Raw genomic sequence first — 16044 nt, 5'->3', positions numbered from 1 at the left:
GGGACAGGACCAAGCTTTGGGGGTGGCGTAAGTGCAAACAGTTTTGGAGGTAAGGGTTGAAAACAAATGACCGGGGATGTCACAATGCAGTCAGAAATGCTCCAGCACCACTGGTCACCATTTACCAATTTCCTGTGCTGGCCTCTTCATCTCCTAGAAAACAGGGCCCCACTACCCATTTCTCAGCTGAAACTACCTCTGGAGGGTGGCTCTACAAGGAAACTACCCTTTGTAAGGAATCTTGGCTCCTTGTTTATAGTCCTGTCCTTACCCTTGCTCCTGGCTCCTTGGTGATAGCAGGAATCCTTTCTTCCCCGCTCAGAGAACTGATATCCAATTTTCCAGGTTCCTTACAGCGTGGCCTCCTCTGCTTCGGTTTGTCTGAAAAATTCTAGGAGGGAAATGGAAACTGACATTACAAAGTATTCTATCACAGATTCTTCTGACAAGGGTGGTATTTTTTCATCTGATTTTGCTTTTTTCTAATTAATGGCCCTGTGCATTGGATCCAGTCAAGCTTATGTCAGAGGAAAGAGGCACCAAGCCCCACCTAGGCTTTCTCTCCTTGAAGCATCAATGCTCGAGAGCTGACCAGTGAGCCCAGGCCATGGAGATGACTGCTGGCCTTGTGGGCCCACCTGCCCAGACTAGAACACTTGAGCTGACCCCCTGGGGCACCGCTTTGTTGTTAGCTTTTTCCTCCAAAAATCATTTTCTCTGATTCTTTCTCTCTACTACATACCTGGCTGGTTTTGTTTGTCTTTGGAAGGTATATGTCTGTGTATGCATTGCTCCTCCTTTTATGTTGAGCTCTCTACCTATGTATCTTCTTAATTAGATCTATTGTGGTGAGGTAGATGAGCAGGTAAGAAAAGAAAAACTAAGAAAGGACATCTGTGTGTCTTAAAGGTCCATGCTCAGAAGTGCTCTGTCCTATTTCTAACGTGAAGCACTTAGGGCAAGGCAGTAATATGACCTGAAGGAAAAGTCCCCAAAGTAGTAACTAGAAAACTAAGAACAGACTTCCCCAAAAGGTGATAATGTATTAACTTGAAAAGAATATGCAGGAAAGAATTCATGAAATGGCAGAACTCAGGCAACCTAAAAACCTCCCTGTGAGCTGGTAATATTGTCTGGTAAATTTATGGGGGATGGAGGGGCTGAACTTAGGCAACTTCTATTCTTCTAAGATCTTGTATGTTGACTACTTGGCACCATGTTCTGACAGACTAATTTCTGTTACTGGAGAATTTAAGTAAAATTTAAACTTGAAATTAAAAAAAAAAATTTAAACATTCTCAGTTGACCCAGATTTCTCTCAAACAGCTTCAACTTCCTGGTTTTTCTCAGCAAGCTTCTCATCAAAAAACCCTGCACCAAGTTAGCAGGAAATAAGCAGTGGTCTGAGACAGCACAAACCAACACTTACTGTCCCAAAGCTAGGAACTTCTAGGGAATAGTCAGACTGCTGCCTCAACCAGTCGAGCAGACTCTTGCTGGGAATGGGTTTCTCAGCCTGGCTGCCGGCTGCTGTGCCTGTCTCAGGTGCTGAGGTAGCAGGCACCGGCCCTTCAGGGTGTGCGGTGCTCAGAGTAGCCTGCCCTGGGTCTTCATGAACTTCCTGGACAAAGGGAAAACAAGTACGTGTAGTTAATCACAATAGAATGAAAACTAGTTTCTACAAGGAAATGACATCTGCTAAGATTTTCTTTAAATCTCTGCATCTATTTCTACTCTAATATCACTCTTGTTAGAGTGCTTGGATAAACCCTACACGCACTACTGATGCTCACATCAACTTGTGCACATGCTGGATGTCCCACCTACCTGAATGCTCCTCTCCTCCCTTGTCTATCTGCTCAGTCACTGTTACCTCCTTTGTCACAACTGGATTGTCCCAGGCCACACCGACTGCTCCAGCTTCTGTTCTCCCACAGCACTGTGCTCACAGCTCTTCCACACAATGAAAAATGCGGCACTGTGATTTATTTCCTTGCCTATTTCTGCTTCTAGAGCTTGAATGCCTGACTTACTCTTTTCTGTATTTCCAATGCCCTATAATGGGGTCTAATGATAAACTACCATGTCAGTGCTAAATAAATAGTTTCATAACAAATTTTAAAAATACTCTCTGAGACCAAGGAAAAACATTGTTTTTATCAGTCATCCCACTAGAGTTCTATGATGATTACAGATAAATCAGAGGAACTATGGCTTTGTACTTCTAAAACATTAGCCAACCTTTTAAAAGCTTATAGGACTGGGCAGAGAATCCGCCCCTTTTGCTTCACCAATGATAAAGAAAATCTAAGAGGAAGACATAACCTAAATAACACAGCTCAGGAGGAAAAGCTCTCAGGCTCTAGACACACAAAGCCCTGCTCTGCCAATTATTAGCTGGGTAATACTGGCTAAAATATTTAATGCTTTTAAGCCTCAGTTTCCTCATCTATAAAATGGGAATAATAATAACACTTACCTTCATGGGGCTGTTGTGAGGGTCAAATAGGACAATCACATAAATCCTTGAACACAGTGCCTGGCACATAGTAAGTACTCAATACACAGTGGCTATTATTATTTTTTTTAAAACAAGAAACATGAAATATGACTCCTGTTCTGGAGCTCTAAATTCAACAAATGGGGAAAAAACAAAATACAAAGATAGTTCAATGGTCTTTAATACTTAAGCAAAGTCTAAAGGAGCCCCTTGCCAGGTATAGTTTCTGACCTTTTCTGTTTATAATGAATTCCTTTGAGTTTAGGATGTGGTGCTGTGGTATGAGCTCAGTGAATCTTTGTGGCAACCCTCTGCAATAGATGCTGCTGCCCTGACCTTACAGAGGAGTGAAGGGCCCAGCGACGCACCCAAGATCACCCAGTAAGTCAAGCAGCCAGTATCAACATTTAGGTATTCCTGACTCCTTTCCTTCCCTCAGATTCCAGGTCCTGAAAAGAAAAGCCCCACTAACCTGGAGAAATGCTGCCCCAAACTGAACCTTTTCTTATTACACACATTCAATCACCAAGGGCTCTTCCAGAAACACAGGAGGACTTGAGTTGTTTCTCTCTGAACTAGTAAGGGCTCCTGGCTCATTTCTCCAGGTTGAATGTAGACTAAGGACCATTACGGATTAATACCTATTTCTAAAACAGACTGAGGATAGTTTTTAATGAGAGTGAACACAAACAGATAAGACTAAAAGACTATAAGCCAAATATTTTGTATCTGAGGAAGAAGGGTTTGTTTCTCACTGTAGAAATGTCAATGTTTTTATTTTAATGACCTTATATACCCACCAAAATTCCCGCCTGAAGTGAAGGTTCCTTCAAAAAGATGAAGTCCATTCCCCCTTCCACATGTTTTCGTCTCCCTCTCCGCCTTCTTGTGGCAGCATCGTCTCTTCTTAGGCTTCCGTTGACAATCTGTCCGGTCACTGGATGGATCAGCCCAGCTTGTAGAATCCCAGACAAATCCATGCCAAGGGCTCCTTGAAGTGAACTGACTGCCCCAATCTTAGGGGTACTGGCACTCACTGGGAAAGGGGATGTGGCTCCTGGGGACCCTTCTGATGTGCAGGAGAGATCTATAGCTGACTCTCCATGCCAGCCATTGAGGACAGTGGAGGGGTGCCCATGGCTGGCAGAGAACTGTTCCAAGCTCCGAGCCTTTGCCTCTCTCTCCACCTCATATTCATAAGGACGTCTGTGCTTTTGTTCATCCTTTGTGAACACTGGAGACAAGAAGCTCTCCTGTGAACATACATGTGGCAACAGAGCTGTTTCAGTTCCACTCTGTGGCTGAATCCCAGCTCTTTCTCCAAGCCTGATTTCCCTGGGCCTAGTATTATTTCTAATCAGTTTCTTCTAAGTCAGGGCTTCTCAAAGTTTAGTACCAAATCATCTGGATGTCTTGTTAAAATGCAGATTCTATTCAGTGAGCCTGTGTGGCACCTAAGTTCCACATTTCTAACAAATTTTGCATTTCTAACAAATTCTCAGATGCTGCTAATTCTGCTAGTCCATAAACTACATGGCAAGATTATGACTCAATGATTCCAACCTCATTTGCACATCAAAATCACTTGGTGAGTTAAAAAATAAAAAGTAAAAAAAATCACAATGCCCAGGTCACACTTTGGACCAAATGAATCAGAAGAATCGCTGGGGGGGGGGGTGGGGGGGGCGGGCGGTGAAACTCAGACAGCATCTTTTAAAGGTTCCCAGCTGATTCCAACGTGCAGTTTGAGAGTGAGAACCAGTGTGGTAACAACTTATCTCAGAGAAAATGTATCACCTTCCACAGAAATGTTTTTACTTTTGCCTTGATTTCCATAATTCCTGTCAGTTGTCATCATTAGTGCAGTTACTCAAGAGCTGAACACACTGACCCATCTGTGCCTTCCTTTCCTTACATATTAGGTATCAAGTCCCATTAAGTCATCGTCACCAATTTTTTGCCCTTTTGTATTTGCCCTGCCATTAACCTACAGTCTTCTTAGAATCTTACCCCTTCGACAGTTTGTCTCTCGGCCTCTTAGCCTCTATAGCACTCCTCTCTCGTGACCCCCTTGCTTTCCATGCCAACTGGCACAGCACTCCAGTGGAGGTGGGAATGCAACCTGCTTTCACCAGGCATTTCCCTGTTCTGAAAGTTTTAATAGCACCCCAATGCCCCACAGCCCAAGTCTAAATTCCTCAATTAACACTAATGGCTTCACTTATAAAACTCCTATCCACTAGGTAAATATTTGTTAAATGAGTGACTGAATCACGAAGTGGGAAGTGCCCACCATTCTTTGTTTTGTGGTCAATACCATTCTATGCCTCACCTTTTGGATCTGGGCCACCAATGCTGCGCCATTGCTGAAGCTGTGTTCTGATGCCTCTGGCTCCGAGAGGCTGTTTCGAGAACCAGCACCGCTGCTTAGCACAGGGGTAGGCATTGTGCCCGAGGGCTCATACTGCTGGCTAGAGGGCCACTTCCCCTTTAACACTACATGGCAGATATTATCTAGGCGGTTAATTATCACACGATCCTATAAGAAAGGACAATAGTTGAGGAGTTAAGTACGAAGTGGCCCAAATTTACAAAATCCCCTGAGACAAAGGGTCAAGTTTTCTCATCAGGAGTTGATTAGCAAAGAGTACACTCAAATGTACTTACTGTACAAGATTCAAAATGAGGACAACTTATACTTTTATCTCATGGCTTAATTAGTCGAGTGCATACATCTTTAATGTTCAAATGTTACAAAATGAATACCATTTTGAAGATATTAAATGTTTCTTTGACTATGTTATTTAGAAATACTTCAATTGGTTCAAATAAAGGAATCAAAGCTGAGAGGCTGTGGGTGGAGAACACAAGGTCCGGGAGGTACCTTTGGCCACTCCGAAAAGGAGTAGAGGGCTTTCTCCTGCAGCAGCTGAGCCATGGTGGGCGCTCGGGCCTCCTGCAGGTCCTCCCCGATATCTCCTGCGATGCCCGGGGTGGAGCTCTTACTTTCCTCTTCAGAGTACTTCCCTGGATAATCTGGGAAGAAAAAAATAAATTCTTTTTAATAAAAATAAAAAGTAAATTAGACACTTGAGCTACAGGAGTGATCTCAGAGGTCAGGGCATGCAAGCTGTCGTGTTTTTTTTTTTTTTTTAATTAGCCCTTTCTGGGTTTGTTTTAAATGTAATATTATTTACCATATTTTTTATTTCCAGAAGAACCATATCAGTTAAGCCAAAAAGGTAATTTCTACTGTAGAGCTACCCACACATATCATCTGACAAAATCTGCATAATCAAAAACACCCCTCCCCACAAAAAAGGAAAACAGAAAGGAAAGAGAGAAGGTAAGTGGTCATAAAGAGGCTTTTCACATTTGCTATAGTGTCAGGAGGAAATGGAACATCCTAATACTTTGATAAATAAGGTTCAAGAAGTGGCAACATTTTTTAAGGGGCCGTTTATGAAATTTAACACGGCAAGAGGCTATGGTGAAATGATAAAAAGTCATGAAACCTAAAAAGAACAAAGGTGAAATAGATCCGATTCATATATAGAAAACAGTATAAAGAAACCTGGAACACTTAATTAGTTCTCTGAATGAGAAAAAAAAATGGAAATGAAACTCAATCGACCTTCCACAGGCTGCAAGTTCATTACCAACGTGGAAGGGATCTTCAGAGACCCCTCATCAGTAATGGAACAGAATGAGTAGAGGGGAAGTAAATGCCCAAGGCAGCAAAATTTGTGGATCTCTTTTCTTCATGAAATGACAAAGACTGTCTATCTTCTAAAAGGTTCAGCTCTCACTTTTGACTGCAGAACAATTCTTGCGGGAGATGCAGAGGCCTCTCACTATAAGCAGACGACTTGCCAGTCTCTGCAAATCCAAGGAGAATTGGCCTCAAGAGACGGAAAGATAGTCGGTTAAGAAGTAAAAGTAAATGAGTAACTGAAATTATAAACTGTAATAAGTGCTATAAGAGGAAAAAAAAAATAGGGTGCTGAGAAGGGAATAAGAGAGGAGGAGCTACTCAAGCAGGCTGGTAGAGGGTCTCTTGGAAGAGAGGACACCAAGAAGAGGAGGAGGCAGTGCTGAGATGTCCATGCTGAGGAAGGCAAAGACGGCCAGGGAAAACGACAGGAGGCTGGAGGGTGAGAAAGCCTTCCTGTCATGCAACAGGAAATATGGATTTTAGCCTAGCTCCAATGGAAAAACATCAATAAAAAGTTTTAAGCACAGGAACGGGGTAAAGTTTAAGAAAAAGTATATTGATGGGAGAAAACTTGGATTAGGAGCTGCATTTGAGGGTTGAAGCAATTACTTTATCTCCACGAGCGGTGACTCACTTCTCTGTCCTGCTCTCCCCATACCTCAGGTGTGCAAAGGGCCCCTTCTGAGGTCTGCAAAAGCACTTTTAAAAGCATCAGCGCAAGCTGCCAAGTTCACTACTGTCTCCCATCCTGACTGAGCAAGTCTGGCTCTGCCACCACAGGACATCAGTCTTGAAACATTTCTCCCCATTAGCATGCTCATCTTGACCCAGTATTCCTTTGTCTTGGTTTCTTAGGGCTGATACTTGGTATCTTTGCCCTGACACAGGGCTCAAAAAGCAAGGTGGGTTTTAGGACACAGATCATAGTGAGCCCCTATGGCCTCAGGTGAAGAGCACGAGGGTAAGTGGCTCCTCCTGCATCGCCTTGGGATGCAATTTGGTCAAGCTATTTTCAATTCAACTTCTTGATCCATTCTCCTGGCTAGTGTGCAGATTTGATTTGGGTTAGGACTCTTCTCAAGGTAGTCATTAACTACAATGACTAAACCAAAGGTGAGAGAGCCCGAAAATACAAAGAAGCTAGAAAATTCAAAGGAGCTTAACTCTGCTCCTCCCTTTAACAGAAAATCACTGTCCCAGAATGGAGAGGCTGTGCCGGTCTCAATCACTGAGCACCATGCCAGGGGCCCAGGCAGGAACAGGAGGCTCGTTTTGATGATGACAAGGATGACTGCAACTGCTTTTGTTCACTTTAACATGTGCACTTGGGTCCCAAGAAATAACAACAATAGTTAACCATTTTTTGTTGTACTTATATCCCAGAAGAGCAATAAGAATCTGAGGTTACTTGGCTTCTTTTCCTAACTTTAAAATTCATTCTAATCTGAACCCTTATTTAAGACTTCATCTACTTAAGAAGATCAAGTCTATTTGTGTTTTTGTTGAGTTACTTTTAATTTTGCTATTTTTATTTGAGTCACTAAAAGGAATCTAAACCAAATGTACTGATATTAAATCACAGGTTTTCTGAAAATGACATGAACAAATGATACTATCTTTGCCAACCTTAAAAAAGATCAAACACCTGTATTTTTTTGAGTTTCTGAAACATTAACTGTACCTATATTAAATTACAGGTTCCCAACAGTCCAAGACTGCTCTGCTTTAACCAGTTTTAAAGTACCTGATCTACTAATGGAAGAATAAATTACGGGTCCTTGAAGCAATACCTTGCACAAGAACCCCAGCCTAAATCGCATGGTTGATGGAGGAAAGATGACATGACTTTCTACAGTTATCGTCAATTTCTGGAATGAACACAGGGGAACTGCTTTAACTTTCAGACCAAAGCTATGCCTGTGATCTTTGGTTTTAAACCTTCAGTTTAAAACATGGTGAGTAGAGATAGGTACATTTCAGAAGTATAAAATACCTGCACACTCCCCACTTCTCCTCTCTGCTCCATCCCATTGTGGGAGGACCAGTCCATCTAAAATAGCATAAGATCCCACATCTTGTACCTTGACCATGGCAGTTCCCATCTCTATCATAATCATCTTTATTCTCAAAATCCATGTTTTCTGACTTGAGGTCACTTCCTTCAAGAGGATATGTAGGGAAGCCTTTTTTCTCTTCTGTACTTTCTTTCCAGGGTTCTTTTAAGAGTTCATGCTTCACTTTAAACGGCTCTGATGAAATAGCAGTAGGGTCACCCTCCATTGTGGCATTACTAGTTTTGCTTTTGTACAGGTCTGGGTTATAACTCTTAGGTTTCTCCATATCAAAGTCATCCTTCTCGATGCAGTGCTTCCACCTCTCCATGTGTCTGCACTGACACTGACAGGCTGCTTGAGGAAAGGCCCTCTGGGGCCCAGGATTCTGGCTTATCGCCTCCAGGCTTCCTTTTCTGGTCTCATCGATATGTAAACCTTGGCTCTTTTCTCTTGCGATATTAGAGGGCTTGGTTAGATGCAAAATCTCAGGCCTCTCCCTCATGCTTGTTGCCATGTCTAAGTTTTCTTCCTCTTCCTCATCATCATCGCTGTGGTTCTGACTCAAAATCAATTTACTTTCTAAACTTCTGTTTTCTAGTAAATCAATTAATTGCTGATTTGAGGACAGGTTTCTTTTGGAGTCACAGACACCAAGATTATACATATCTATAAACCCACTTTCATTTCCTTGATCCAAGGAAGGGGAAGCCATGCTCTGGGATTCTAGAAGCTTAATGCTGTCAGGTGTCTGCCCTGCCTCACTGCAGCAGAGTTCTCCTTCCTTTGAAAGAGACATCAACAAATGGTTTGCATCCTTATTGTTCATTTGGGCTATTCCTGCTTCTAAACTACCCATAAAAGAGGGGATTGAAGCTATTTCCGCCTCATGGCCACCAGACTGGTAGTTCCCATCTTTGCTTGCAGAGATGACCACAGCATCTTTTCTGGATTCTGTACTGGCACCACTTGGGCTGTCCTGAAAATGGCCTGGGTCCCGGCTGAGCACCTTCTTACCATACATCATGGTCTCCAAGGACTCAGGCAACAGGCTTTCATCATGGTTGATGGAAATGACATCCTGCACTTTAGAAATAAAGTTTTCACAAACTATGTCAGATAAGCCGCCCCCAGGATGACCAAGATGATCATCTCTGTTTTCTATTTTCACTAGATTTTCAGGTTCATTCTCAAGGGACTCCAAAGTCCTACTTATTTGAGTATATGTAAGAGATTCATATAGTTTGGAGTTGGTCTGGTAAAGGCAACAGAGACTTTCTGGTGCCTGGGTATCAATTCTCTTATGCTGGGCATAGTTTCTGTAGGCATCCAGGAAGGACAGCTGGGGATCGTTCATGATGTAATAGTCAGTACGGTTCAGCCCATGTTTGGCAGTGCCGATAAGCAGGTCTCGGTCATGCTTCCCACACTCCCACCAGACTGGGAGGTAAAGGCTGGGTCTGCAGAGCTGGAGGCGCTCGTGCAGCTGAGGGCACTTCAGTACTTGTTCTCGGACCTTCCGTAAAAGTTCAATGCGGTACAGAGTTCTTGCAGCACGTTCCTCAGTGATGGGTTCAACATAGATGGCGGTATCTAGGGGACCTGGCGAGAGAGGGAAACACAGACAGAGCGTATCACTTAAGGACACTCACTGCCTACTTGAGCTTCTGAATCTCTGATTTTACAATTGAATTCTTTGTCTCCTCAGCACAATAGTCTTAGGTGTGTGCACTTGACAAAATGGGAAAGTAAGAGGGGATGGAAGATTCTTATGAAACAGGGAAAGACCCAGTGAGGGTGAAAGAAGAACACGAAAACTTCAATTTTGGAATACTGGTTTCAATTTAGTAAGCATGTATTGTTATTTAATTCTCACAAAAATCATGAGACACATACTATCATCATCCTTGTTTCAAAAATGAGGAAATTGGCTCAGAGACGTTATCTTGCTCAAGGTGGCAGAACCAGGATTTGAATCAAGGTCTTATCAGTGTGACTCCAAAGTCTGGTTCACTGCAGCACACCCCGCTGTCTGGCCTGACTGAGAATACCCTCACCCGCGCCCCACAGAGGCAGAGTCTGGGGGTCCTGGGCATGAGCCAGTTGGGCAGGCTCAACGTTTGTTTTAACTTTCCTAAACTACAGCCTCATGGTCCAGAGCAAGTCTATCTACAAGCGTGAAGCTGAAGGGGGACTTAGAAGAAGCTGCTGTATATTTCAACCAGGAAGAAATTTTTCAGAAAGGCAATTTATCAGATCAGGGGATGTTTAAATTACAGCCACTTACTTTTTATAGTTACAAATCCAAACACGAGAAAACATTTAAGGTTATTAAGACTCAATTTAAGCAAGGTACAGTTTATAGGAGGATAAGTCTATATGACTTCTTAAAAAACAAAACAAAACTATACTCTGGAAATTTAATAGTAATTATTAAGATTAATAGTAGTGGCAATATTGCTGTGATTTTTAAGCTGAATTTCAATTTCTGTTCAAACCATATTGGGAGACAGATTTTACTTCATGAATGTAATTAGAAGTTCATGAGTTTCTAAAAACCAACTTTTCTTTCTACTTCTATATTTATACTTAAAGGTTTTCAATAACTTGAAAATAAATCAGCATGCTCTCTCCTCGTCTCATCTGGGATATACTGGCGGAGGGTTTTCTCACCACCATCTTTCCACACGGGCAGACGACAAACGTTCCGGCACATGGCCACAAAACTGTGAAAGTAGTGTTCTAGGCTCTCGTCCGACTTCTTGTCCAAACGGGAAATGACGCGGAACTGTGTCCAGTCGAAGGTTTTCTTTTCTTGATCATACACAACACCAAAGGAAGACACTGTTCTGTAGAAGTCTGCTTGTTCTCTCCTAGTCCACCTTGAGATTTAATCAGAAAGGGAGAAAATGAGTGAGCTGTTCTTTTTTTTTCTGTAAAGCCAAGAACTACTTATTGGGCACCTACTATGCAATGCCATTAAGTCAAGAAAGCAAGTAGAGCTGATTTGTCTTTTTTATTGTTTATTTTCATTTAAGCTAAATTGTGCTAAGAGGCTTATAATAAAAACAGCCCATCGTCCTATTCTCAAAGAGGTTCTGGTTTCAAACAAACTTTTTTCTGGTATTTACCTACTTCTAAATCATGTGTGTGTACTTGCCATCTCTTGATTTATCATTTTTAGAAATTACCTACTTAACTTCTATGGTAGATAAAAGTTTTTTCTTTTAAATACTACATATGCTTAAATATTTCCCCCCCTGTGGAACGATAGAATCCTTCAGCAATCTTTCAGATCATTAAATTCAACTTCTTCATTTTACACATGAAGAAACTGGTCCAGAGAAGGGAGTGAAAACCTCAGCCACAGAGATCTCCTGACCCCTATTTCACATCGGCTTTCTTGCTGGTTTTATGGAGAGAAGTCGCACAAATCAGTATCTTCTCTAGGCACAAAGGTTCTCTTGTCTTTACATCCTACAGGATGAAGATAATGACCTACGGGAACTGGGCATTATGTATCACCCATAGTTCTTAGGAGGGACTCTTGGGCATGGTAGTCTCCACTCCCAGAAGGAGACAGGCTAGGAGTGGGGTGAGGTGGTCAGTAGAAGAGTGAGAAGCAGGGAAGAAGGGGCTCTGGTTCTTCTCTTTGGGGCTCTGGTTCTTCTCTTTGGAGCTGTGAAAGATGGGAAAAATATTTTCCTTGAATTACCAAATTCCATAAAGTCAGAAGGAGTACACAGAAGTAACTGAATTTGTTATCTGGTACTTTTTTTTAATTCACTGAATGTTATATCACAAGGAGGCAAGATATAAAGACTCAAAGAATCGCAGCTTTGTTGATATTTTCTGGTAGCATCATTCCTAGCCTGTGTTGGCTTTTTGAAGCCTTTCTAGCTTGAGTCTCAGATGGGCAAGTAACTCCTAGTAATTTATACCTTCCTTCTGGGCTGTCATCTTACGGTACTTTTTGCTCTCAAAGGACTGATGAGGACTTGAGGCTATATTAATACAGTTTTAATGCACAATTCTTGCTTCATTGCTGGAAGAACCAAGAGGTCTGAAATGGTTTGATACATGCCAGTATGGTGCTCTCAAACCATACCCCCAGAGACTGTAGTCCAATAATCTAGAGAAGAGACCCAAGTCAAAAAACCACAGAAGTCTGGAAACCATGAACCGAGGGTATCCTACATCTCAGAAGACTCCCCAGTCACCACACCATCACATATGGAGGTTGCTTTTAATTAATCCTGGAGTCATCCTAACCACAGAAGAACATAAATACACTTGCTCCTTAGCTATTAGCTTTACTTGGGCCCTTTGGGCCACTGGCTTTTACCTCTTTTGGGTCTCCTTGTTGATGAGGTCCATTTCTGAGGTTCTCCTGAACATCTCTTCCTGGACCCAGTATCCTTGGTTACTTGGGCCCAGAATTTCAGGTCGGCAGGGTTCTTTGCGGTTGCAGCGCTGGTAAACAGTGACTAGACGTCTGAGACGAGCTGTGAGAGCAGAGGAAACTGGCCAGGGCGATTTGTCTGGGTCAGAGCCATCCTGGGCTTCAAACATCAGCGAGGATATTAGTATTTACAAATAGAACTAAAACAAGGGTAACTGTTTTTTATTTTTGTTGATGTTTAAAGAAAAACAAACCTGACTCAATAACTTAATCAAAGTGGCTACTTTTATAAAAGAGGCTCAGAACTTTGGCATACTTGAAGATGTTCAGTTTTTCTTTAGGAAAAAATTATCTCTCAAATAAAAATGTACCCTTTTGTGGGGGAGAAACTGATTTGAGACAATCTTTCTCTAAAGCCCAGGAATGCGTAGACCTCTATTGCCTTTTCCATACAGAAACTATGGGCTTTTGTATAACTGGTCTTTCCATTTGCCAAAGCCTCCATTATGTTAGAATCAGGAACAACAAAAACCAAAAACCAAAGCCAAGAACAAAATCTAAATCTTTATCAAGAAAAAAAAATCAATAAACTCACAATTCTTATCTGTCAGAGTACATCCTGACTTAAGCATTATTTATGTTACTTTTAAATTTCAGTTACAGCTAGATGAAGTTTGCCCAAACCACGTAAAGTTCCATGTATGACATCAGGAGAGTTCGATGAAGAACAACTTACTCAGCCTTATAAAAGAGCCTCCTCAAAAAACAGCATTTTCATTACATATGAACTCCAAGTTAACCATAAACTGGGACCTTACTTATCTTTGCCTTCAGAAGGACAGAGTCTCACCTGCCCGGCTGTCATCCTTCTTTTCACCAAAAATGCCATCACCTCCTTCACTGGAACTCTCCTAGGGATAAATGAAGCCATCCTATCAGCAAAACTAGAGTTAAGCAGCGGCTACCTCAAATGCCCCCTTACGGGGGGAGGGTCAGCATGCACAAGAGCCATCTACCTTCTGTCCATGGACATCCCAAAGACCAAGATGGTCAGTACCCGATAAATAAAGTTTATCTTACTTACGCAGTTTTAAAACAGTCAGGAAGCAATTTATTAAACAAAACAAAACATTTGTTCCTGGAACCACGTGGGATGATTCTGCCTGTAGAGAATTAGCTTAAAGAACAATGAACTGGCATGCTCTCCCTGGCAGTTATATTCTCTAAGCACTATTTTAGCTGTGAATTTAAATATTTGCTTTAACACTGTCACTTGCAATTTAATACTGCCATTTCACAAAGGCTGTTCCTGCATTTTTGTTTTGTGCTGTGAAAAAGTGTCATGCTCATGTTCAATATGGTTAGCTTACTTCACAGCAACAGATGCTGTTTTCATAAAACATGACTGATCCAGACATGAAACCTGATGGCATAAAATCCCAGGAATTTAAAATTAAAATCAAGATTTGAGACTGCAAGTTAACCTAGAGTAATATGATAGGTGTGAATCTTATCCAGGCTGGATAACTGTGACTGTAAATGTCCCATAAGTCTAAGATATTTACTTTAAAGAAAACATTTGCAGTCCACTAGGTTGGAACACAAAGCACAGGAGATTGGTACCTGAGGCACAGTAGGAATAGAGAGACACCTACGACTGGCCATTGTAAAAACTGGAAACACTAGAAAAAAATTTAAAAATTCAAAACACCCTCTTGGGCCCTCTGATACTACGGAAAGATCTAAGTGAAAAAGAAAACTCTGAAAAGGTAACCAAGATTAGGGTCCATTTTCTGAATGTGTTTCTTTACATAGAACAGTGATTAAGGCTAACATTACTGAGAATTATGTCAAGCACTATGCAAATCCTTTTACGTGGCTCATCGGGTTTAGATACCAGAACTGCTTCAGGAGGTAGAAGCTATTATTATCTTCACTTTACAGAGGCAGAAAATAAGACTTAGAAAGGTTCTGCTACCTCTCAAGATCACAGAGGTAGCAAGTGGCAGCTCTGTCATCAAAACATAGGTCGTCTAAATTGACAGGTTATGCTTTCAACCACTAAGCTATCCAAAAAAGAGAGGACCGCATGAAAATTTGTTTTGGAGAATGAAAATGTATTTAGAATCGGGAAATGCTAGTTTAATCTTCCTTCCCTGGCCAGAGCTATCTTTTGCTATCTAATGCCAATGAAGAGAAGCCTCAGGCTAATCCACTAGTGTTCTTTTGAAGTGGCATTTAAATACACCATCTCATCCTGTCCTACTATTAAAGTAGTTAAAACAAACAAACTAACCAACCAAAACCACCGATCTGGTCTTACATGCTTCCTGCCTGAAGTATCCCCACAGTGCTGGTGACTATCCTCTCAATGCTGAAATCTACAAGTACTGACCACTTCCACAATGAGAAATGTTCCAAAGCCCACAAAATGTGGGAGTCAGGCCATGGAGCAAACATGCTTCCTATTGTGATATATGGTGGCTGATGTGAGCTTCATAACACCCCAAATACACAGGGGTGGGCTCCCAGCCTGTGTGAGGCAGACGCATGGCACTTGCTGCTTTCCCTTCTACTCCATCTAACAGACTGTGGGTGCAGTAACTGGAGTGCCCTAGGCAAACTCTCAGGAAAGGAAAAAGCGCCTTTTCCTGTAGCCTGCCCCCTTGTGAAGGTACCTCCTCTCTCTAGATATGACAGAATGGAAGAAAAAGACCTTGCTTGTCAGTATTTCAGGTGATAAAAGATGTCAAAATTTTAGTTGATAACCAATTTAATGTGAGTGTGTGATACGCCGTGGGTTAGAAGACTACATGGTGCCTTGGAAGCAGTTCCCGGCTAGCCCTGGGTCGTAGGCAATAGCAGACCATCCATCGGAACGCAGACGGCCCTAGCCTGAGGGACCTTGCTCACCTCAACTTCTGTATTTAGTACCTCAAATTTTGCTCACATGAATCGACCTGAGGAAATGTTTATTTTAGAAGAGGTATCAACCGATCATTTCTGGGTGAAGGGGTCCAGAGAGCACTGAGAAGAGGAGCGCGTAAATGCTGGAGGAAGGACTCTTTACCTCACAAGGTCTTGAGCGTGGGGACGCTGTGACCTGGAGTCTCACACATCAGACTCCAGCCCTGGGCAGGCTGCTTCCATCTCCCTCACTCATGCCTTCATTCAGCAAAGTGGAGACGATGACAGACACTTTACAAAGTGATTGTGGGGCACAAATGAGTCACTGTACGTAAAGTATTTAACCAATGCTGTACAAAACAAAAACAAACAACTGCTGGCCGAAACTGAAGAAATACTGACAGTCACCTAGCTGCTAAATAACCACTCAATAATTCTATCTTTTCAACTACAATGTTTGTCCTAAGGA

The 16044-nt window shown here is 42.0% G+C and overlaps 1 protein-coding gene and 1 long non-coding RNA gene across 8 annotated transcripts in view; one reads left to right on the top strand and one right to left on the bottom strand.

Annotated features, from left to right (window-relative positions):
- CHD6 (chromodomain helicase DNA binding protein 6) overlaps positions 1–16044 on the bottom strand; it is a 261441-nt gene that overhangs the window by 6794 nt on the left and 238603 nt on the right. For all 7 annotated transcript variants that reach the window (XM_077168258.1, XM_077168263.1, XM_077168247.1 and 4 more), the window contains 9 exons: positions 13519–13579; positions 12612–12828; positions 10940–11148; positions 8297–9868; positions 5385–5536; positions 4833–5039; positions 3301–3753; positions 1430–1621; positions 272–391 (listed from right to left, as the gene is read on the bottom strand). In XM_077168258.1, coding sequence (XP_077024373.1) covers positions 272–391; positions 1430–1621; positions 3301–3753; positions 4833–5039; positions 5385–5536; positions 8297–9868; positions 10940–11148; positions 12612–12828; positions 13519–13579 — 3183 coding nt within the window. The remainder of the gene's footprint in view (positions 1–271; positions 392–1429; positions 1622–3300; positions 3754–4832; positions 5040–5384; positions 5537–8296; positions 9869–10939; positions 11149–12611; positions 12829–13518; positions 13580–16044) is intronic.
- LOC143690646 (uncharacterized) overlaps positions 112–16044 on the top strand; it is a 43210-nt gene continuing 27277 nt past the window's right edge. The window contains exons 1-5 of the long non-coding RNA XR_013179159.1: positions 112–231; positions 2766–2881; positions 4003–4088; positions 5716–5846; positions 7913–8170. This is a non-coding gene — a long non-coding RNA (uncharacterized LOC143690646). The remainder of the gene's footprint in view (positions 232–2765; positions 2882–4002; positions 4089–5715; positions 5847–7912; positions 8171–16044) is intronic.

This window comes from Tamandua tetradactyla, chromosome 1 (genome assembly GCF_023851605.1).
Source record: "Tamandua tetradactyla isolate mTamTet1 chromosome 1, mTamTet1.pri, whole genome shotgun sequence".
Taxonomy (NCBI): domain Eukaryota; kingdom Metazoa; phylum Chordata; class Mammalia; order Pilosa; family Myrmecophagidae; genus Tamandua; species Tamandua tetradactyla.
The sequence above is the reverse complement of the archived record's forward strand: the minus strand, read 5'-3'. Positions and strand labels throughout refer to the sequence as shown.